Here is a 24,325-nt window from a genome sequence, read left to right on the forward strand (position 1 = left end):
AATAATATAGCAGAAACCTCTGTCAGCACAGAATTGATAGCTTCTTGATGCTTCTGGGTTTTAATGCTTGTTGTTAAAAACCTGTGCATGCTTTGTTGCCTTTGCTCTGATACCATATCTCCCCTTTTCTGATCATAACCTCATTTCCCCCTGTTTACATTTAATTTTTAGAATTGGTTTGTTTATTTTATTAAATATATTTCACATCTTATTTGCCTACATTATTTCCTGTACTTTCCTCCTGTCTCTCCCTCACTTGCTTTTTCCTGTGTCATTCTGATCTTTATTAAAGCTTCCCAACTTTTTGGTCGCCTAGTGATACTCCGTTGTATAATCTGGAGCCCTGCGAACCACTGCCTTTTGACGTTGCAAGATTTCGTGGGCTGACAGCTACTGTGTTGCTGGACCTTACCTATCTGACTGGTATTCATGAAGATATGGGAAAGCAAAGCACCAAGAGACATGAGAAAAAACACAGACGTGAATCTGAAGATAAAGGGGAAATGGACCAGAAAACGGAGGGTGATGCTGGATCAGACACACGATTAGGACAAAGTGCTGATGATAACAAAGGACATAGTGCTGCGAGCTCTAAGTCGGAAAATGAAATCGCTTCCTTTTCTTTAGAACCATCAACATTAGGTATGGAATCCCAACACCAACCTGCTGAAGGAAGAAAAAAGAATCATGAACACACCCCAAGAAATCATGATATAGTGCAGTCAGAAATCAGAGCAGTACAGCTATCTTACCTTTATCTTGGTGCTATGAAGTCACTTAGCGTTCTTCTTAGTTGTAGTAAATATGCTGAACTGCTGTTAATACCAAAAGTCCTGGCAGAAAATGGTCACAACTCTGATTGTGCCAGTTCTCCAGTTGTTCACGAAGATGTTGAAATGCGTGCTGCCTTGCAGTTCCTGATGCGACACATGGTGAAACGGGCAGTCATGCGTTCACCGATTAAAAGAGCTCTAGGACTGGCAGATTTGGAACGAGCACAAGCCATGATCTACAAATTAGTGGTTCATGGGCTGCTGGAGGATCAGTTTGGTGGCAGGCTTAAACAAGGTATGTTTTAAAATTTATGGAAATACAGTGCTAAATTGTTTTTTATTTCTGTTAAAATTAATAGTAACAATGATGATACAAATAATATAATATTGCAAGTTTGTAGTGGCTCTACTTCCGAGGAAACTTAATTGGACAGAAAAATTTTAGGATGTTTTACTGTTTTGTAGGTATAGTACTGATTTTTTTTTGTCTTTTCCACAATTCCCTATTTTAATAAAAAGTGAATGCATGTCAGTCAATCAGAAAAACAGAAGTTTCTAATTTGTCTTTAGTACATTTTAAAAACGAGCAGTTCTGTATATACTTGTCAGAAGGATTTGTATGTGATGTGAATATCATAAAGTTCACTGTTATTGAGTGTGATTGTATGTGCGTGTATGTTCAGGATGTAAGTTACCTGTGTTTCTATCTGTGAAAATCTCTACATCAGTTGTGAGGTTTTGGGGTTTAATTTTCTGGAGTTTTTTCTGAGATATTTGGCACTGAGCTTAACAGAAGCTGAAGACAAAATGTGCATCATTCCTTTTCTTCTTAAAAATAAGCGTACTACAGTCAGCATCTTCAGAGAAACTATTTAAATCAGCTTAAACATAGTAAAAAATATCTAAAATATTTAAGCTAATTACTGCGCTATCTGATTGAGTACTGTCCTAAGGACAACTTCTAAACCAACCAAAAAACATGCCAAAACTCTTGTTACTTACACAGCTGAGTTAAAAATAGCTTTATAGCTCATCAGCTCAATTTCCGTATCTGAGAATTCTTTCTTTTTTGCCTAAGAGAATAATCCTAGCAGTTACAATCATAAATCTAAATCTAAATGTCCTGAGATCTAACCAAGTAAATGGCTTCTGTTATCATCAGGAAAGACTTGTTTACTATTTACCATGTATCAGTATGACAACAGCAAGAGCTGATAGACTGATTTCTTTACGTAAGTCCATGAGTTATTGGCAGAAGTATTTGCATGGCGTGCATTTCTGCACACCGCTTTCTCTGGGGGAAATTTTAAATAATGATAGTTATTTTTGAAAGATTAGCCACAGCTACTATTTTGCTCTACGCAATTATATTAATGTTCCTGCAACATCCTTTTTTCTGTTGCAGAAGTGGATCAACAAGTAGAAGAAGGTGACCAGTCTCAGCAAGCCCAAACACCAGTTACAACCAGCCCTTCTGCTTCTAGCACGACTTCTTTCATGAGCAGCTCTCTGGAGGATACTACCACTGCTACTACTCCAGTAACTGATACTGAAACAGTTCCAGCTTCAGAATCACCCGGTGTTATGCCTCTCAGTCTTCTTCGGTAAAATATCTTTATTTTCAGCATATATGATTTTGTAGTTGCATGGTTTATATGCAATATATGTCTTTAGCTGTCTAAGCCTTTGAAAATGTTAATGCTTGCGTTTACTGTCAAGAACTGCCTCTGCAGAGGGCAGGGTTTAATTTGTTGCTTTGCCTTGCAGGACTTTGTTACTAGAAATAAAAAGCTGTTAAGCTGTTAATATACAGCGTACCTATATGTAACATCTGACTTCTTCACGACAGCAGAAAATGCCTTCCTTATTTTGTCCTCCAGTTCTCGTGTTTATTTGGTATAGTTTAAATTACAAGTCTCTGAAATTCTGTATTTTTAACGAATAGTTGTTGGTTCTCAAACTATAGTAGGTCTTGGTTTGTAGGTAACATCCTGCAAGCTAAGACCTCCTTTTATCCTACCCTCACATACTGAAATGGAAGTAAGATAAAGCTAGTTAGTCTGCAGAGGCTATTTGTGATGCAGAAGAAAGTCTGCTTTATATTGCATAGAGTCCTGTTCTAAATTTATTAATTCTGTTGATATATCTGACTTCTGCTCTTAGAGGTTTTGCAGATATAATTTGACAAAAGCCAGAACATTGTCCTGTTACCAGGACAGTGGAAGCATAATTGATGGTAGTAGTCAGGCTGAGTTCTGAACAAAGTGGGGGAAATGGGAAGAGTGTTTACTTCTCTTTTATCTCCTAGGACAGCTCTTGGTCTATGAAGGTTTTTTTTAGGTACATGCTTAAATTTTAAGTTTCCAGGCAAAGGTGGTAGGAACGAGCTGTTCCGACAGGGTTTTTCTGCCTGCCCCAATGTATGTATTGTGCCTTACCCTTACAAAACTCAATTGCTGTAAAGTATGACTTGCCAAGTGCACTCTTATTTCATGGGTTTTTTTGTGTCAAACCTTCTTCAGCATAGCTTTGTTAAATATAAATGTATATTGTGCTTTTTAAAGGCAAATGTTCTCCAGTTATCCTACTACAACTGTACTTCCGGCACGACGTGCTCAGACTCCTCCAATATCTTCTTTACCAACATCTCCTTCAGATGAAGTTGGAAGGAGACAAAGTTTGACTTCTCCTGATTCCCAGTCTGCGAGGCCTGCCAATCGTACAGGTAAACATGTAGTCAAAACAGATAGAAAAGTGGGCAAGTTAGTAAATTTGCAGAAGTTCAGCGTAGTTTTTAGGATACTGAAAACTGACAGGATTTCTTTTTAATTCAACCTAACGTGCAAAGCATTGTTGAAAACCTTTTAATGACTTCTGAGGACAAAACATGCTGTAGATTGTCTAGCTGTAGACTTTATCAAGCAAATGAAATCAGTTTTTAAAAGCTGTGTAATGGATTTCAAACTACATATATAAAATAGAAATGCAGTATAATGGGTAGTTACTTCAAAACATTTATACAATTTGGGCTTGTTTCCTTGGTTGTGTGCCACTGTTTACTGCACTAATTTTCTAGCTTTTGTTAGATCCTATACCATGCAGAAAACAAGAATTGGTGTATTTTATGATACATACACCAGTGTAGCTCCTTCCAATTAATCTTATTTAGTGAGACTGAAAGGGCTGTCCAGCCTTCATGGGCTTCCTCATGTCTGGAAACATGTGAAGGTAATCAGAGGCTTCTGTTCACAGAAGTTTTATTACTGCCTGCAATACTCAAAACAGAAACTTGCTCTATTCCAGAGTAGATGCAGAGTGGGATAGCTAGGAGGCTGAGCTTCTAAAGAGCACAAATGAATATGGTGATGCAAAGGAGATAATACTAAAAAGAAAAATACAAGTCCGTGTGTATGTGTTTTGTATTAAATGAATAGAAGAGACTGAGTTAAAGTATATTCTCCAGATTTCATACTCAGTGCTGAGAAAGAAATTCCATGCTTTAAAATTCCTGACTGATACAACTTTTTATTCTTGCTCTTATATCTATGCCATTGACTGGGTCTTTCAGCTGTTTCATTTGTTGCACAGCAACTTGTCTGCTCAGTTTCACTTTTTTTTTTGTTTTGTTTTTTACAAGATGACTTGCTTCTAGTCACCATACAGTCTTTAAAACAGTGTTTGTTAGTACATTGTGGATGCCTTTGATCTTACCTCACTTTTATGGCAATCAATAAGGAAACTGTGGGTTTCGGCAGTAACTAACGCTTTTATAGTCCCTTGAAAGACTTTGCACAGAAATATAGCCATCATCTGCGAAGAGATTTTTCTGATATGTCACCAGCTTAGTTGAGCTTTCTTTCTGTACCTTAAGAGAAATGTTTATTGGTGAGATCTTATAGCATTTGTGAATCTTGACGAATCAGACAGGAATAACTCTATCTAGTCTACAAATACATAATTGATACAGTCTTAAGTGGAAATAAACTTCTTAGAAGTATCTTAAAAGAAATAGGTCTTTGAATATCATGAGCATCCTACTTGATTACACAGAAGCTTACATAATATATATGTTACCAATAAGAATGAACACCCTCTGGTTTCATTACAGAAAGTATCTGACTTTGTGGAAAGTAGTAAAGGGCAATTATTCCCTTATTGAAGCTAATATATCAAAGTAAGTTCTAGTAAAGTTAACACTAAAGAAAGATTTATGCACTCTACATTTAACTTTTTCTGTCTTTTAAGCTTTGTCTGATCCAAGCAGCCGACTTTCAACATCTCCTCCTCCTCCTGCCATTGCTGTTCCGTTGTTAGAAATGGGGTTCTCCCTCAGGCAAATTGCAAAAGCTATGGAAGCTACAGGTAATCTATAATATCACTTTAAACTGAAAAATGAGATAAATATGGAACACTTTTTTCCAATTAAATACTTGACTTTTAAGTTCTATAACCATTTATGGAGGAAAAAAATTGATTTTTTTCACTGTCAGTGGTATAATCATAGAATCATAGAATGGTAAAGTGTGATTTTCCTGCTTTCAGGTGCCAGAGGAGAAGCAGATGCACAGAACATCACAGTGCTGGCCATGTGGATGATAGAGCACCCTGGAAACGAAGATGATGAAGAGCCCCAGTCAGAAGGGACTGCAGATTCACGACATGGCACGATAGTCTCTGGAAGCGGTGGAAAATCTGGTGATCATTGCTATTTGCAGTCACCAGGTGATATCCCTTCTGCTGATGCCACTGAAATGGAGGAAGGCTTTAGTGAAAGGTAAAATGTAGTTTTCTTCTAATTGCTTGTAATCTGTTGCTGAAACGGAAAATCTCACAAGTTTATCGTTGCTGACAGAACGTTACTTTGTACTGCCACTTTTGAATTCTGTTTACATGAGTAAAAACAAAGATGCAATTAAATTAGATGTACATGGTGCGTTTATTTTCCAGTATTGTTTATGCACAGAACTGGGGAATAATGTAACTGAGCATCCTTCCCTCAGAAAAAGAGGAAGGAGAAACAAAAAAAAAATGAGGGCACATGCCTTACATTTTTCCTAAAAGACCTAGTAATAAAGCAAAATTTCATTGGAATATTATTTTTTTTCCCAGCATATTCATGAAGAGGTATTTTTCTACATTCTTCTTTTTAAATGAATTCTTGGTTTATCCAGAGAGGATGAAACTGAGTTGAAGCTTCCATTCTCAGTCACCTTCACAACGTTACATCTAAACTGTGTGTTAAACAGGGATTTTAATGATTGATTTTCTTTTATTTTATTTTTGATCCTAGAAGTAGTGGCTATATTTTTAAGTGACACCTATTAGGAATCATACCAGGTATTTTGTTAATAGGGAGGATGACAACTGCAACGCTTTTGAGAACACTTTTGTTCAGATGCCTTGATCCTATTGAGATAAGTGTTTTTAAGTGTCCTTAGTTACTCTGTCCCTGGTAAACTGTCATTTCACGGAGAACTCACAGATTTCAACTGGGAGAAATAAACTAAGCAACAAGTGTTACTAAGTAACTTAAATTCATGTTTTGCAAAAGATTTTGGGCAAAAGAGGGAATGACTGAGGCAGCAACAAAAGAAACGTTGATTTTATTTCTTTTAAAAAGGAGAAGAAACCTAGTTTGAGCTGTAGTTAAATTTGACAGCATAAAAGGAGTGCTCTCCCAAAATTTCTACAATGCTTGGGCACTAAGAAAGCATCGAATGGGTGTTGACATTGCTGCATCTAATTTGTTTGAGGTAAATCTCACAGTCAAAAAGACAGTAAATATGTGCTGCAGTGGAACTGAAAATCCTTGAATTCCAAATTCCCTTTTTTTTCCCTTTCGTGAAAGGAGAAAAGAAAAGCACCAATAAATATGATCTTAGTGTTTTTTCTTACTTACTGTATGTGGCTGTTTAAAATTTGTTTTGATTTAACTGTAAATTACAAATTCTTGTAGCCCTGATAACATGGATCACGTGGATAATGCAGCTTCTGCAAGTGGACCTCCTTCTAGAAGTCGGTCAGCTGTAACGAGAAGACACAAATTTGATTTAGCTGCCCGAACATTGCTAGCACGTGCTGGTAAGTATACTGAAAGACTTCCAAGGTCTTTGCTTTCCCAGTAAAGGAAGAGGAGGGGATGGGTACTTAGCGTGAATGTTACAAAACTCTCCTTCACATACGTGTATCAGTGTATATTGAACGTAAGTGTTTTATGTGGTAATAAGTAGATTATGTTTAACAAAAGAGTTACAGACAAAGCAAAAGGCAGATGAAAGTACAATCATCTTTATTACAAGTAAAATAAAAGTACTACTTTCCTTTCCTTTCTTTCTTCACTTGAGCGGGATTATACCGCTCTGTACAGGCCCACAGGAATCAGAGTCGAAGAGAAGGGATATCTTTGCAGCAAGATCCTGGAGCGCTTTATGACTTCAACTTGGATGAGGAGTTGGAAATTGACCTTGACGATGAAGCAATGGAAGCTATGTTTGGGCAAGACCTGGCTAGTGATAATGATATTCTGGGAATGTGGATCCCAGAGGTATTGGATTGGCCTACCTGGGTGTGTGTGACTGCAGCGGGGGCTGCTTTAACTTACTGCTTTTTGCATGTTCGTATTTTTAAATTTAAAGTAACATGCATATGCTTATAGCCTGTTTGAAAATATATTCCTAAATGCCAGCAATGCTTAAAATCTTGTATTCTGTAGCTTCACTTTTAGATTAAGGATACTGCTTTCTTGTGGTTTGTGCTCTGCACTTCTACGTAGTTTTTCTTCTCCCTCCCCTGAAAGATGAGAATAGAACTAGTGTAGTTGTTGTTTTGATGATATCACTTAGAAATCAAGTAGGTGTTCCAGATTGCTTAGCTGTGTGGGGTAAGAAAGATGTGAGTGTTTGTTTTATTGAAAAAAAAAAAATCAAATCTTTAGCAACACAATTTTCACTTAAATCAGTTTTTCTTAATTTAGTCATGTCGTGTATTTCATTCTCTGGGGAGGATGTAGTGATAGTCCTCGCTCAGTTGTTGTATAGCCCACTAAAAATGCGCTTCAGGTGGAAAGGAAATATAATAACAGCAGCTTCTTAGTCTTTGGATTATCCATGTGAAATTAGACAAGCAACCCACAAGGCTAAGCTTCCGTCTCCTGATTATGATGTTACCTGACTCTGATATGGAAGCAAGTTTCAGAATACATATTGAATTTTTCAGAGAGCTTGCTTCACTGGAACATCACAATGAAATTACTGACTTAGGACAGAAATGTAATTATAGAAAAATGAACCTTATATTCAGACAAACATTGACACAAATGGTAAATATTGTTGCTCAGTGAATACAAAGTCCGATTGTCTGGAAAAAAAAAAAAGGATTCTTTTTTCTTTGTTGGATCTAGTGTAGTCAAGTTCTGAGGAGAATCAGATAACTTCAAGACAGCATTGAATGTGCGCTAGCAGAGATCTATGTGAAAAGTTACATTGTCAAGAATTTTGAGTCGCGTCTAAAATGAAATAGGAGGATCTCGTCCTCTGAAATTTTACTTACGAATGTTTTTCCTGTTCTGAAATGGTCTGCTCTTCATTATGTCATAAATTGTCTATTTCTGCTTTGCTTTTGGGCAAGTTAACCATATAAATATCATTCTGTGTATCTAACAGAAATGGGCAGGAACATACACCTACGAATATTTGCCTATTTCATATCTAATATGAAGATATTTATTCTATAAAAATAACACATGAAAATTTTACCATGCAGCATGTTTGTGAAACTGAAGACAGAGAAGAAGTAGTGGTTTGTGAACTGTGTGAATCCAGTGTTGTCAGCTTCAATCAACACATGAAGAGAAACCACCCTGGCTGTGGTCGCAGTGCAAATCGCCAGGGCTATCGTAGCAATGGTTCTTACGTAGATGGATGGTTTGGTGGTGAATGTGGAAGCGGAAATCCTTACTACTTATTGTGCGGCGTCTGCAGAGAGAAATATTTAGCCCTGAAGAGTAAATCTAAAACGTCAACTTCTGAAAGGTATAGAAGTAGAAGATGGTGGAATACTCTATGTAAAGAAAGGAAACAATTTAAAAGTGTTTACTAGCATCAGCATTTTAAGAATTTGACTGAAGAAATTAAAATTCCTAGTAGACTTTTTCTTTATTTATTTTAACTGAGGCTTAAAATTATTCTCTGTATTCAACAAATGCATATTTAGAAAAAAGTTTGTCTTGATATTTCTGTTTTTTTAAATTAAAAGAAAGGAATTATTTCTTGAGAGGTTGCCTACTCTTGTTGACTTTTGAAAACTTCCTTTTTCAGTTTTGTCTGACAATTCCACTATTTTTTATGGGTCTTTCTCACATCAGTACTGCAAAATGCTTCCCCCCTCCATAGACACTTTAAGAAGCCCGTTTTATTTATCTCTCTGTTACTAGCCATTTCCAGAAATCATATGTATATTGACATAACACTAAAGTAACTTAATAGTAAACCAAGTTTAAAATTAGTATGCATATATGTAAATTACTAGATCCATTCCGTTATTTTCTTTGTTATTTTTTCATACAGGTACAAAGGCCAGGCTCCTGATTTAATAGGTAAACAAGACAGTGTCTATGAAGGTATGTTTTTAAGTTGCTGAAGATATTAAGTACTTTGCACCTGCATAGTGTTTTATTTTTCCGTATAAATACTTGCATGCAAATAAACCTGTCATGAAACTATATTTGCAGGTATACTTTAAAAGTATTCTTCAGACTAGGTGTAGTATTTCAAATTCTTTTTTTAGTTCAAATGAGAAAAAAATCAGTGACATTTTTTCCCGTCTTTCATCTAAGTAGCTGAAATGTCAAATACTTAACTTTGAGTGATAAGGTATTGTTAAAAAAACCAGCTAGTTTGGTTCTTCAGAGAATCTTCCATGCAACTTCTTTGCAGTAGAAATAAAAGTCAAATGTAGTGGAGGGGGGCAAGAGTGATTTTGTTTCTCTGATTTACTATGTTGTGTCTATGGTCAACATCAAAAGTTTTTAAGACTACTATGTTGCAGATTACAATCCATGTTTTGTGCCCTGTATTGTTTTTTTTATTAGCTGAAATTATTTAATGTTTTAGCTTTTGTAACCAGGTGTAATTATATTTCTCCAATTCTAGAAGACTGGGATATGTTAGACGTAGACGAAGACGAAAAGCTGACAGGAGAAGAGGAGTTCGAATTACTGGCTGGACCTCTTGGGTTAAATGATCGCCGTATTGTACCTGAACCTGTACAGTTCCCCGACAGTGACCCTCTGGGTGCTTCAGTTGCAATGGTGACAGCCACCAACAGTATGGAAGAAACACTGATGCAAATAGGTAAATACCTCCACTTTGGTGTGATTTTATAGGGGCAACGCAGAAATATTTTGACAGTCTTTCCTGCCCCCCACCATGAGGAAGTGAAGACAGGGTTCTAAATTGTCCTTTTATTATAGGGGAGTTAGAGAGAGGAGGGTGAGGCACTCATATTGGCAGAAGGCTTGAGGCTTTGATTTACTAATACAGCTGTGACCGTAGTCCTGCAGTGGATGCCAGTAGCAAGTTTTGCAGAACTCAAAGATGGATTCATGGATTTAAATTGGGACTTACTGATCAGCCTGTTGAAATGCAGGATCAATATGTAAGTTCGTAGGCCCCTCTAATGGAAAAAAGAAACAGAGGAATTAAGGTTAATTTGAGTATTGTGTTAAGTTGTGCTCATCTATCTTTGAAAATAAAGAATAATTAAATTATGGAATGTATTTCAGGAGTGTGTTTTCTCTTGATCATTATCACTATAGTTCTGTATGTATGAAATGTTGAAAAATTATGAGTAATTTGCAAACTTACCCCAACTTGCATCTGCGCTTGTTACTATGTGATAATGGTTTGTTTTTCTTTAAACACTAACGCAAATCATCATTATTTTCAAGGCTGTCATGGCTCTATAGAAAAAAGTTCTTCTGGCAGGATAACCTTAGGAGAGCAAGCAGCTGCCCTAGTAAACCCGCATGACCGTGTTATGGCTCTAAGAAGAGTGACAGCTGCCGCCCAAGTCCTTCTGGCAAGAACTATGGTTATGAGAGCGCTCTCACTTCTGTCTGTCAGGTTTGTGGCATCCTTGGCAACGCTTCTATTTGGAACCAGTTTTCGAGTCATGTTTGATAGGGATGCAGTTTTAAACTACTTGGAAAAGGGATTCTCATTTTATGTACTTACATCGTAGTATTAAGAGAAAAAGCTGTTGATTTTGTTCTTTTGAATCCTATTTTCAAACTTTATGAAAGAAACATCTACCTTTTATATGGAAAGTGGACTCCAGTGGCAGCAGCCATTCAGAAATACAGATGCTGTGTTTGTTAGTGAGTTTTTGTTCAAGGCAAGTATTAGAGATGAATATTAGAGGAAAGAAGATGAAGTGAAGGAGTTGATGGAATATGAGGATTTAAAAACTGACTTTGCACAAGATACCTGGGCAACTATGAAGACATCACAGGTATCTGACATGTGCATGCACATATTGTCATAGCATAACTCTAAACATGAGTTATCCATACAACTTTGTGAGTGATTCCAGATAAACTCAGGGATTTTTTGCTAGGGCAAGTCTAGGATGTGTTTTTATCTTCAGCTTAAAAGAAAAGGAGTGAAGGGGCTGCAGCTTCATTTCTCTTTCTTCGCCTTCCACCTGCATGGTAACAATGTCCAGCTAATCAAAAAGGCAGTATTCACCAATGGGTTGGGAATAGTTAAATCCAAACATAACTTTCTTTTAAAATGTCCTGACAAAACCAAGAGCATTTATATTCTTTTTTGACAGTGGTTCCAGTTGTAGCCTGGCAGCTGGTCTTGAATCGTTGGGATTAACAGATATCAGAACTTTGGTTCGTTTAATGTGCCTCGCTGCGGCTGGCAGAGCAGGCCTCTCCACAAGTCCATCCACTGTGTCAAGTTCCACAGAGCGATCTCGAGGAATACACAGCAAAACAAGCAAACCTATCTCTTGTCTTGCCTACCTGAGTACGGCAGTAGGCTGCTTGGCATCGAACACTCCTAGTGCTGCAAAACTGCTGGTACAGTTATGTACACAGGTAGGACTGTTATTTCAACACGAATATTTATATTAAACTGCTTATACCTGAGATGAAGCAATCCATTTGGTACATATTGATAATTTGTGCTTTTATCTTATGAACTCTGATGAGACTGCCCTCAGTTTGAGGATCTCCTTAGAGTTCTTGTTTATGGCTTTACACAAGGGTAGGTTTTATTGTTGATAAAAATCAAGTAACTATATTTTTTTGCTGAGTACACTTTTTTGAGTGGAGAAAAATGGATGTGCATTTTGTCTTGATAGGGTTTTTCTGTTAAAATTGTGGGTTTTTTTTTAATTGAGACAACTAAGGAGCACAGATTGTTTATATTTAGAAAGAGATGATCTCGTGGACATGCAGCAGGATTTCATATGTATCAGGAAACTTCTAAGCAATCAGAGTAATTGTTTTGTTCTTCTGACTTTGAAATGTAATTGTTGAGAAATACGAGTGTTGGAAGGAATAATGGATTTTATTCTGTGTTACTGCTTTTTATCCTACCACCACATGCATAACTTTGTAAAAAAAGTTATGTAAAAGCTCCCTAGGTCTTGCTGATATTTTTGGTTATTTGATACTTCTTTCTTTCTTTTCCCCAATCCTTGGATCTCTGGATTTGGTTCCATTAAGACCAGGTATTCCCCAGGGCAGAAGACTCATTGAATCATAGAATGGTTTGGGTTGGAAGGGACCTTAAAAGGCCATCTACTCCAACCCCCCTGCAGCGAGCAGGGACATCTTCAACTAGATCAGGTTGCTCAGAGCCCTGTCTGACCTGACTTGAATGTTTCCACAGATGGGGCATCTACCACCTCTCTGGGCAACTGTCTCCAGTGTCTCACCACCCTCAACATAAAAAATGTCTTCCTTATACCTAGTCTAAATCTTTCCTCTCTTTCCTCTTTTAATTTAAAGCCATTACCCCCTGTCCTATCGCAACAGGCCCTACTAAAAAGTTGTCCCCATCTTTCCTGTAGGCCCCTTTAGGTGCTGGAAGAGGCTCTAAAGTCCCCCTGGAGCCTTCTCTTCTTCAGGCTGAACACACCCAACTCTCCCATCCTGTCCTCATAGCAGAGGTGCTCCAGCCCTCTGATCATCTTCGTGGCCTCCTCTGGCCTGCTCCAACAGGTCCATGTCTTTCCTGTGCTAAGGGAAATTCCAGTTGTACATGATCTTAAAGTAAAAGTGGTTGGGAGCTGAGAATTTCTGAAAAAAGTTGAAAATCTGTAAAATTGTGCATGATGACGACAAATGCTTTACAAAAAGGATATTTTTGTTTGTTCCGGGTATTTATTGTCTGTCTTTATTTTTAGAATTTGATTTCTGCAGCAACTGGTGTAAACTTGACAACAGTTGATGATCCGATTCAGCGAAAATTTTTGCCAAGTTTTTTAAGAGGAATTGCAGAAGAAAACAAACTTGTCACATCTCCGAATTTTGTGGTTACTCAAGCACTTGTAGCACTGTTGGCAGACAAAGGGGCCAAACTGAGGCCAAATTACGATAAAGCCGAAATTGAAAAGAAAGGTACGATACAGCTTTGTTTTTAAATGTTAATTATTAAGTCTTTAATTCCTCATTTATATTTAAGGAGATGCTTTCTAGAGTAATGTATACATACATACAAAAGCATACTCTCAAAAATGTACAAAACTTGTTTTAATCAAAGTAATCTTATAGTTTAGTACACAAATTTTACTTAGAAATATGATCTTATGAGTTGCATCTTTTGCCACTTTAAAAAAAAAATGAATGTGTGTGTATTCAAAGCCCCATAGAGCTAAAACTTTCAGCCTTGGTTGTGCCACCTAATATGAAATGAAGGGGAATAATGGTTGAGTGTGGCCACCTAACTACTGTCCTGTCTCTTGAGACAGAAAGTTGTGCTGAGAGAGGGCAGGGAGCCAAAAAGCAGCTGCTGTGCCTCAACGCCAGGGTGTTGCTGTGTTAAAGGGAGGGAGGGGCATAGCAGCCACAGCAGCTTCTCTCTGTCAGAGGAGGCATTTTCCTCTTCCCTGCTCCATGAACAACCATTGTCCATATGGTGGGAATAAGACTATTCATAATTCTGTTCTTTAGGTTTTTTTGTGAAATTTTCAAGGTGGTTGTTTTTCTCTCAGTCTCAACAGAGTTGTTTTTTCCTAGTAGTTAACATGATTGCAACATCCTTGTAAGATGTTTGTTAATCCCTTTCCCTTTTTTCTGGAAATTATGGCTATTGCTGTGTTCATTTGTGTAATTCTGTTTGGTACTCATCTAGGCATCGTCTCATTGTTTTGTTTAAGCAGGTTTAATTGCCCATTTGTATGCCCATCCTTCCTATGATCCTTCTGCTGTAGGCCCTCTGGAGCTGGCTAACGCACTAGCAGCTTGCTGCCTCTCTTCAAGGTTATCTTCCCAACATAGGCAGTGGGCTGCTCAGCAGCTGGTGCGAACTCTTGCAGCACACGATCGAGATAATCAAACTATTCCTCAGACCCTCGCTGATATGGGGGGAGACTTAAGAAAATGTTCCTTCATAAAACTAGAGGCTCATCAGAACAGGGTAAGGATGATTTCTCCCAAAAAGGCATGAATTTTAATACTCTCTTTTGTAGAATACAGCAAAAGTAAAATACTATTATTTTACAAATATACTGGCTGAAATGATTTCCCACAAGAAGTAATTTTTTTGGTGATAAATTAAATTACTGCTTGACGGTAGCTCTGATGCATAAAAATGCTTAGCTGCTTTGAAGCTTCAATTAAAGGGGACATGACAGTACACGTAGTCAGCAGAATCACCCTAAATCTTTTCTGACACTAGATCTTAATTTGCGTTAATTTTTCTGTCTTAGTAGTTAACGTCTTTTTCCAGTATTCTGTGCAATAGTGGCCTGTGGAGTATGGGTCTGAACGAAGCGTAGCAACCTTATAAAGCACGCTTAATTACTGTAAAAGTAGAAAAATGTATCTTGTTTCATTATTACAGTGTATTTCAATAATGTAGACAATACTCTGTCTCATTGGTCAATATTTGCTTAATACCAGTGCACAAACATACGTAAGCTTTAGATTTGAATTTCAGTTTTGCCATGATTATGTTGGTACTTGCAGGTCATGACATGTGTTTGGTGCAATAAAAAGGGACTTTTGGCGACCAGTGGAAATGATGGCACCATAAGGGTGTGGAATGTTACAAAGAAGCAGTATTCATTGCAACAAACCTGTGTGCTCAACAAGCTGTAAGATGATTCTTTATAATAGTCAAGTATTTAATTTAAGCTGTGATTGTGCAGGGTAACGAAAAGAGACAACCCTGCAGTATCTCCTGCGCAGACGTTCTCTCATTTTTTTCTCTGGGATTGTTGCCGTGTTTATGGCATGAAATAGCTTAAAACTGAAAATTGAACTTAAATGTCAAGCTGATAAGAGTAGGTATAAAGGGACTGTCTGTAAGGGACTGTCACACGAAAAAAATGCAAAAATCCCTTCAGTGGGTTGCAGTGGACAGGTACAACATATAACATGATAATTTCGAGTGTGGTGGTTTGAGTCACGTGTGAAAAAAGAATTTGTGACTTCTGGGGTTCAGTAACTGAGTGTGATTCTTCTTCGTGAGGCTGTCGGGGAAGTACTTTTGTAGCATTTGGATGTGTCCCAAAAAGAAAGAAAAATAAAAGATTAAAATCTAATTCTTTAGTACAGCTTAGGTCAGTTTATCTCAGGAGAATGAAGAAACAATAGCGGACTTGAGGGTTGTTTCGTGATGATTTCTTAGTGGTCGTTTTAGTTCTTGTTTGCTTGCTATTCTTTGCTGCTGCCTTAAAAGGAATAAATGGAATGGTGTAATAACTTGACTTCAGAAGAAGGTTTTTGTAGCCCTTAGAGACAAGTAGATGAAAAGGCATTATCCCTTCTTTCTGATAGAATTATGTCCTCCTTCTGTGAGAATACTTTTTGTTTTTCTGAGTTTGGAGGAACATTATTTAAATGCTACTAGATTTCCCTGATACAGTATACTACCTGTTATGTTAACTTTTTTATGTTAATATTGTTACATGTGTTATTAAGTTAATGTTGTCAATAACAGTTACAAGGCCCAATTACCTGCTCTATTCCCAAATTCACTGTCTGCTGCTTAAGCAAGAACACGCCAAAGGCATGCCTTCTGTATCTTCAAAAATACAGGGGTGACACACTACGTGGCCTGCAACATGCGTCCTGGCAGTATTAGAGCCTTCATTTTCCTGTTACTAAAATTGATAAACATTGTGCCTGTCATGTATGACCCTAAGGGGCAATAAAACACACCAGTGGTCCTGGTAAAGGCAAAAAGCAAACTTAAACTAGAATTTTAGAACAGTGTAATAGGAGGAAGAGTTTAAGCTAAAATTGAGAGTAAGATGTACCCTTCAATTTCTTTTGCCTAAGGTATTCTGTTTCATTTCATGACTTCCCAGAAAGTTTTGCCCTCACCAAAGATGTTAAATTTGAGCTATAAATAGGTAAAGTTAAACATAATTAAACTTATTCTTCTAATTGAAACCTAACTTCAAATTTCTTACTGTAGAAATAACGGGTATCTTGTTCTGTAATTTGAAGTGGGTTTAAATAGAAGATAGAACTATGAGCAGAAAAATCTATTACGTAAATCTGCAGTGATGATGGGGGACTCCAGATTTTAACTTGTATGTTCAATTAATTTTATGTTTTCCTGTCTGCTTAAAGGAGATGCCCTTTTTTAACTGCACTATTTTATTCTCTTGTAGAGAAGGTGATTCTGAAGAAAGTCTGGGATCACCCAGTGACCTTAGTTTGTCTCTTGTCTGTTGGAGCATCAGTGGCAAGTACCTGGCTGGAGCTACGGAAAAGATGGTGAACATATGGCAAGTCAATGGTATGCTCTTAGTGACACTTCATGGTACAACGAATTTCTAGGGAAGCTGCTAAGTTACTGAGTATTTGTTTACCCAAGTATTTAACTGTGTAAGCTCTCCAGTTTAAATGCCTACCATCTTCCATAATATCTTGTAAACCTATTTAATAAGAGGAAGAAACTAACCGCAAATGAATGCGTGATGTACAATTCAGTAGAAAACTGAGCAGCCAATGAGTCCTTGTGGGATCAAAAGTATTTAGGTGTGAGGCTTGATTACTTTTAGCAATTTTTGTCTGTAAATACTATCTTCTTGTAGTCCGCAAGTATTACCTTTCTGCATGCAACGGGGAGAATGTGAAAATTGACTGAAGCAGATGGAGGGAATGACTTCTAGAGTGTTCAGCTAGATGGAATGTCTTCTAATGAGAGTAGAATGAGTGAGCTTGGTTTATTTATTTGAACAGAAGAGTCTTGGAGAAGGAAGCTTATAAATAAGTACATTAGGAAGATAAACTGTAGAAGTCCAGGGAGAAAAAGCAGCCATGTAAGCAAATGGATAGTGTGGACACAAGAAGAAATGTAAATAAATTGGCCATGAATAACTTAAAAAAAGTTTCTAATGTTTAAAAGACTGTCATCTCATTTTTTATAATGAGAAATGAAACCTTAGAAGAAACACTATAAAATTAATGAATTTATGATATTGCATTGTGATAGAGAGGACTGAGCCTGCTCCAGGAAAAGCCCTTTCCAATTCCTTGGTTCAGCTTGCGAGCATCTTTAAGTGGATTCTCTTACATTTTTACTGTCATTTGTGCTGCAATTGACTAATCCAGCATTAATACCTTTAGAACTCCTGTGGGAAGACTACTAATCACTTTGTCATTTGTAATCTCTGAAACTTCATTCTGTTGTTTTGTGCTTATGAAAATCACCAGCTACACTGCCCATGTTAATAGACAGTCCACAGAAAAAGTCTAAATTTACTGAGTACTGAAGAATTTAGCTTCCCTAAGAAAACCATGTAACTTGGCTGATAATTGAGATTTATTAGCTAGATTTTGTCTGCATAGATTAGTGGACCACTGCTTCATAGGCTTGTAACTTACATGAATTTGTAGTATGTGCTACATCTAAATAGGATCTCTTGATATTTTCCTATGGAAAGTACTTTTGTTGTTTTCTTTTCTTTATGAAGATGAAGTAGTTTTAAAAGACTTTTTGCGCTCCTAGGAGGAAAGGGATTATTAGATCTTCAGCCTCACTGGGTATCTGCTCTAGCTTGGCCAGAAGAAGGGCCCGCTGCAGCATGGACAGGAGATGCTCCAGAATTATTATTAATTGGGCGTATGGATGGATCTCTTGGTCTTATTGAAGTTGTGGATATTTCAACCATGCACCGGCTAGAACTGGAGCACTGCTACAGAAAGGATGGTAGGTGACCGTATCAGTATTTAAGTAGAAATTAAAATTATGAATTCCCCCCCCCCCCCCCCCCCATTTTTTTTTTAATTAAGCAAGTATATAATCTCAATTTTTTTATTATCGTTCATGGGATCTGACTTCTGGTATCTTACCTGCAAGCATCATTCACTTGTGTTCATGGGAGGAGAAAAGTCTGTGGGATCTCCATCTGCACCCTGATTCCTCTACAGCAGAGGCAAACAGTTGGTAGCAACCTACTCAGATCCTGACATTTCTTGCTGTTGTATAAAATTAATATAGATTCCCTGCAGTGTCTGTTCTGTCTACAGATAGCATGTAGTCAGTGTCATTTGAATTACTTCATTACTGCCATTTTTCCTTTATAGTTCCAGTCTCAGGGAACATCAAGTAGCACGTTTTTGGTAGCACTGTGTGATTTTGCTTATTGCTCCTTCAGGAAATTTGCAGAAATTTTTGGCAGAATCAAGTGAGGCAATATTTGTGTGCAAAGAAAGGCTCAAATTGTTTTCAGCGCTTTTCTTAAAAGCTTCCCGGTCTCAGATACACGTATAGGATTCAGTCTGCTTTTTTTCTCTTCCCTAGCATAGTTCTTTTTACCATGTCAGGAATATAAATTAAATTATTTTAATTAAAAGAAGAAGAATGAAAAAACTATTACAAAGTAATCTCAACAGCTGTCATTATAGTAGCGCTCAGTCTGATCTTTACCATACAAATCCAAGAAAATTTTCAGACCAATAGTATGTTAAATAACCTAGGGCCAGGGTGGTGGTGGTGGGGGGCACAGCACTTCATATTTTAGATAATTGCACTGCAAAAACCTCTTTGGCAGGAGTGAAGTTCGATTTAGTTTAATGAATATTTTGTGTTGTCTGTTTACATAGTGTCTGTCACATGCCTTGCCTGGTTCAGTGAAGACAGACCATTTGCAGTTGGCTATTCAGATGGAAAATTGCTAATAGGAACAAAGGAACCACTTGAAAAAGGAGGAATCGTTCTAGTTGATGCACATAAGGTAGAGTTAGTCTTTTTAAAACTAATGCGTAATTTTTGTGGGCAAAGATCTTTTAACGCTGATTTCTATATTTGAAAGCTATTTATGAAGTCAACAAATAGCTTTTCTGATACACATGTTAAACACAATATTTTTTAAAGGAACAGTCTACCAAATTAGAAAAAAAAAAAAAAAGGAAAAATAAATTTTATAGCCTTTTTTGTTATTAGAGATTGTAAAGTGTATGTACATACAGTGACAGAAGTGTATTAAGGACACAGCTATGCATGTCTGGATTTAAAAGACCATCGTTATTTTATTTGTAAAAGTGCTCATAAGAAATTTTAATTTTGGTTATGTCACATGTTTTTGTAAAGCTTAAGTTCCTGTGCAAAGCAAAAGATGTGTTTCCAATTATGCAGCCGCAAATGTTTAGAACAATGTTTAGAACAATGTTTAGAACCCTTTGCTTGGCTGGTATGTAATAATAAGTGATTAATAGTCCATAAATTATTTGTTAGGTGAAGAGAATTCCCCAAGCTTAGGTGTAGTAAAAGCATCTTGGATGCTTCCATGAACTGGTCTCGGTATTTGAAGCACGGCAGTCACAGAAGTGAGCATGCTGTGACAATAAAGCTATACTTGCCTTTTCCACTGTGGGCTGTTCTCCTTTCATACCTCCGTTAGACTCAAAACTACGTCTGGCCCACTGCCCAATATGTTTATGAACCATGTACCATTAAGGTAATTCATACTACAATTTCATTATATAAAAAAGAAGGAAAAATTGTCTGCTTCTTTTGGGGAAAGAAAAAATCAAGAAAGGTGTGCAATGAAAAGAGAACATTTTTTTCTACGCTTTCCCTGTACCTTCTCTCAGGAAGCTTGGATTTTATTTCAATTTGACAGCTCTGAAAAGTATTTTTATGGTTTTGTAATTGCAACTCACTATCTCTGAAACTATTTAACAATAAAATCTTCTTTGTTATTAATAATTAAACATTACATTATCTCTGAGAGTTAAATTTTCTATGTCCTTACTGTGTTACTTCATACTTATTTTTAATTTTTTTAAATCCAATAGGATATGATTGTTAGTATGAAGTGGGATCCAACTGGGAAGATTCTCCTGACATGTGCCAAGGAAGAAACAGTGAAACTCTGGGGCCATATGGGAGGATGTTGGAGGCGTCTGCATTCACTGTCCCACCCAGCTTTTGTGAATGGCATCGCCTGGTGTGCTCTTCCAGGGAGAGGACCCAAGTTGCAGCTTTTACTGGCTACGTATGTAATTGTTTTTATTGTTTCTATAGCTCTTTTGCAGGACTTGTCTACCAGTCTTTAGTGTCCAGAGCAAAGAAAAGTTTTCTCTTTTTTTTTAAATAACAGTCATTCAGTAAGCCAGTTGCCATGAGGTCCACGAGGCTTCAGAATTCATATGGAAAGAGCAGCTCTGGTCATGTTACCGACTGTTTTCTCCATGCTATGAGACCTCTGTGTGGATGTCCTGCTTGAAATTTTGATGAAGCAAAAAAATTTCATTTCTGAGAGTATGTTGTTAGTAAAACTTGAAAAGCTGCGGGGTTGGAGAGGAACAGGAAAAGATGCATTTATCCATTGGGAATGTTCTTTTCCACTTTAGATTCACTGATTACAATATGGTTTTATAGGAAGGTGGTGAAGACCACTGATATTTTAAGTTAATTACAATACCACTGAATATTTCATTAGTTAATACCTTTACTTTGTTTTTCTGATTTATCCTGACTTCCTTTAGAGGATGCCACAATGGTTTGGTGTGTGTCTGGACTGTTCCCCAGGACATAGTAATGGCGCTGCAGTCCAGCTCAACTTGCTCAGAAGGGTGGTGGGACCAAGAAGCGAGTGCCAAGGTAAAAGGACTAAACTTGGTGTTTAAGAAATTCTCTTTGCTTGTTCCAAAACGGGGGGAGGAGAAGAATGTGAGCGAGTTGCTCAAATCTCAACATTTCCTGAGAGAAGACATTTGCTAAAAAAAAGTTTATATTGCATTTGTATATATGTAGGCATTTTCAGAACAGGAAATGAAAAATCACAGGTGTAAATGATTTTTTTTTTTTTTTTGCTAAAGGTTGTATTATTATCTGTTTTCTTTTTTTTAAAAGCTGATAAATTTATACTAAACTTTTTTCTATATAAAATTAAGTCAAGATTAATTTCACTTTTGTAAATTGTAATGTGGTCTTTAATGTTGATGTCATTTTGTATGGGCAGAAAAGACGATCATGTGGCAAAGATATTTATAAAATGTTATCATAGTATTTATCTTTTTTATTATCTTATGGAAACTACACCATCTTTGTGGATGATCAGTATTTATTGCAGAATACAGAAGCTGTTACGCTATTCTGTTTTCTGTAAATAGTTCAGTGTTTTGTAACTCTGAAATAATTTTCAGGATGGCTTCCGAAAAGCAGTAGAAGTCAAGTGTGTATTTCAACTGAGAGGACATATTACTCCTGTTCGGACTGTTGCATTCAGTCCTGATGGACTGGCATTAGTATCCGGTGGACTTGGTGGTCTCATGAATATTTGGTCTTTACGGGTAAGATCATCTTTGACGTGTCATGATTCTTTTTCACTATGAGTATCTAAAAAGATCAAGGCATCAGACTAGCTAGCTTCTTTTTTTTTCACCAGCATGTTAGAAACATTGTTAGAAACATCAGAGAAAGCATAGTATAAAATAATAGTACGAAATGATAAATAATAAAATATAAGTTGAAATTGTACTTACCATTGAGGTATTTTATATTTTCTCGTTCTCCTATTGCTTCATTCTGTAGGCTTGGTCATGTTAGTTACACTTTGCAGAACCAGCCACTCTATAGTTGGGAACAATAGTCTCTTACTTGGAGAACTTTTCCAACAGTCAGATAATGTTAATAATTAAACACTTCTAAATCCTTAGTTGTGTTATCTCCTTAATGCTATGAAAGTGCTAGATATTTTTTCACTTTTAGTATAAACATTTGAGTTTTAAAATAAATATTGAACAGTTTAGGACAATATTATCCCTTAGGAATGTGGTTGTATGCATTTAAACAGAAAAGTAGCTCAGACACTGACACTGACTCAAAACACTTCTTTCCTTAGGATGGTTCGGTATTGCAGAGTGTTGTGATAGGTTCTGGAGCTATTCAGACTGCAGTATGGATACCTGAAGTGGGAGTAGCTGCTTGCTCTAACAGATCAAAGGTGACACTATGTGTTGATATTCTTTCATATTTTTTACTAAAAGAAAATGCTGTTTGTCTGTCTTTATTTTTCCTTTCTTTTTTTTCACCCTTTTTTTTTTTTTTAAAATATGCAAGGAGAAATACCTGTCTAGTTCTGGTATATTTTCAAAACACATTGTTTTATCTTTCAACTATCACCAGACACTAAAAACACTGGGTTTTTTTAATAGAATCCTATGTTAATTTAGGGGTCAGGGTGGAATCCTTCTGAGCCGGTGGTTATAAAGGATGCTGCATGCTGGTTACATCAGCTTATCTGTTTAATGGAAGCAGATTATTCACCAACAGAGATAAAAATGTCCAAGTTTGTGTGGTTTCTGGACCCTGTGGAAACTAAGATGATTGATGATAAGTCAGTGGAGCTGAATAATCCTGCTTTATGAGTTTTTAATTTCTAATGTGTGTTGTGACTGCTGTTAAACAGGATGTGTTGGTAGTGAACTGTACTTCAGAGTGGATATCTTCCAATCACGTCCTTGCAACATGTAGGACGGCACTGAAGCAGCAAGGAGTTCTAGGATTAAATATGGCTCCTTGCATGCGAGCTTTCTTGGAACGTTTGCCAATAATGCTTCAGGAACAGTACGCTTATGAAAAGGTAAGAAGAGCTAATACAAACATTTAGAATTCCCGTCTGACATAAGGCCACTGTTTGACTCTCAGCTGGTTTCAGTCTTTTGCCACAGAAAACCCAGAAGATTTTCCTACCTCCTATTTGCAAATGTCTTTCAGTATTCCTAAAGCTGGTAGTCTTCTAATTTGAGAATATTTAAAATATTATAAAATCTTTAATTAAACATGTAGAAAAGTATTTTTCTACAGGACTAGACTTGAAGGACACCTATTTCTAAATTGATTAATATATATTTCTAACTTTGCCTGTTCAATATCTCTCCCCCCGCCTCCCCTTTAGCCGCATGTTGTTTGTGGAGACCAGCTTGTTCACAGTCCTTACATGCAGTGCTTGGCATCCCTCGCTGTGGGCCTTCACCTGGACCAGCTCTTGTGCAATCCCCCGGTGCCCCCTCATCACCAGAACTGCCTCCCTGATCCCGCAGCCTGGAATCCTACAGAATGGGCCTGGCTAGAGTGTTTCTCTACTACCATAAAAGCTGCTGAAGCCCTAGCTAAGGGAGCACAATTCCCAGAATCCTTTACTGTTCCGGACCTGGAGCCTGTTCCAGAGGATGAGCTTACTCTCCTAATGGTAAGATGTGCTGTATTGTCTCAGCAGCAAAGCATGTTGTTATTGAGCGTGTGGTGTGATGCACTTACCATATCTGAACTGTAAAGATCTATATTCATTAACATAGCACCAGCATTTAGTGTAAGTTTATTTTTTAATTAACCGATTAGAATATGCTGTAAAGGTTGTGCTCTCTGAGCAACCTCAGAGAGAGATTGCAGCTGCATATTAAAAAACTCAGCTGCGTATTAAAAAATAAAACAAAACAACCCAAAACTGTGACAATAATTTTCATATGTGGTAGAAGCAAGAAACATAGAGCTTTACTGTGCTATTTTTAGAGTAACATTGTGGCACGTTTCTACACCAAATTATTTTCCTAGTGTCAGTTGTCTTTGTGACTTGTTATGGTATATAAACCAAAATAGAAATTTTGGATTAGGAATTTTTTATCAGCAAGCTTATAGCATTTTAAGCCAGTGTTTGCAACTAAAACATCAAAAAGCCCTAAGCATCAGCAAATAGGAAAAGACTACTTTGTCATGAATTTTATTTGTTTTTTTTTTTATTTGGATTGCAAGTCATGGATAACGGTGTCATCACTAGAGAGGTGTAGTAAGGAAATAAACTTGGCCTGTGGATGAAAATAAAGTATTTGAGTCTGCACACATTCATTCTTA

The 24,325-nt window shown here is 37.0% G+C and overlaps 1 protein-coding gene across 5 annotated transcripts in view; it reads left to right on the forward strand.

The window, feature by feature from the left end:
• The window catches only part of HERC1 (HECT and RLD domain containing E3 ubiquitin protein ligase family member 1), a 99,354-nt gene that overhangs the window by 62,053 nt on the left and 12,976 nt on the right, over nucleotides 1-24,325 (forward strand). For 2 of the 5 annotated variants that reach the window (XM_063345792.1, XM_063345793.1), the window contains 24 exons: nucleotides 293-1,068; nucleotides 2,179-2,377; nucleotides 3,338-3,498; nucleotides 5,019-5,135; nucleotides 5,316-5,547; nucleotides 6,730-6,854; nucleotides 7,118-7,338; nucleotides 8,535-8,803; nucleotides 9,338-9,390; nucleotides 9,923-10,123; nucleotides 10,720-10,894; nucleotides 11,607-11,877; nucleotides 13,194-13,407; nucleotides 14,169-14,425; nucleotides 14,977-15,104; nucleotides 16,632-16,759; nucleotides 17,975-18,175; nucleotides 19,072-19,202; nucleotides 20,266-20,465; nucleotides 20,959-21,073; nucleotides 21,619-21,765; nucleotides 22,317-22,418; nucleotides 22,884-23,057; nucleotides 23,373-23,666. In XM_063345792.1, coding sequence (XP_063201862.1) covers nucleotides 293-1,068; nucleotides 2,179-2,377; nucleotides 3,338-3,498; nucleotides 5,019-5,135; nucleotides 5,316-5,547; nucleotides 6,730-6,854; nucleotides 7,118-7,338; nucleotides 8,535-8,803; nucleotides 9,338-9,390; nucleotides 9,923-10,123; nucleotides 10,720-10,894; nucleotides 11,607-11,877; nucleotides 13,194-13,407; nucleotides 14,169-14,425; nucleotides 14,977-15,104; nucleotides 16,632-16,759; nucleotides 17,975-18,175; nucleotides 19,072-19,202; nucleotides 20,266-20,465; nucleotides 20,959-21,073; nucleotides 21,619-21,765; nucleotides 22,317-22,418; nucleotides 22,884-23,057; nucleotides 23,373-23,666 — 4,891 coding nt within the window. The remainder of the gene's footprint in view (nucleotides 1-292; nucleotides 1,069-2,178; nucleotides 2,378-3,337; nucleotides 3,499-5,018; nucleotides 5,136-5,315; nucleotides 5,548-6,729; nucleotides 6,855-7,117; nucleotides 7,339-8,534; nucleotides 8,804-9,337; nucleotides 9,391-9,922; nucleotides 10,124-10,719; nucleotides 10,895-11,606; nucleotides 11,878-13,193; nucleotides 13,408-14,168; nucleotides 14,426-14,976; nucleotides 15,105-16,631; nucleotides 16,760-17,974; nucleotides 18,176-19,071; nucleotides 19,203-20,265; nucleotides 20,466-20,958; nucleotides 21,074-21,618; nucleotides 21,766-22,316; nucleotides 22,419-22,883; nucleotides 23,058-23,372; nucleotides 23,667-24,325) is intronic. The other 3 variants (XM_063345794.1, XM_063345796.1, XM_063345797.1) reach the window with 3 other exon arrangements.

This window comes from Chroicocephalus ridibundus, chromosome 9 (genome assembly GCF_963924245.1).
Source record: "Chroicocephalus ridibundus chromosome 9, bChrRid1.1, whole genome shotgun sequence".
Taxonomy (NCBI): Eukaryota; Metazoa; Chordata; class Aves; order Charadriiformes; family Laridae; genus Chroicocephalus; species Chroicocephalus ridibundus.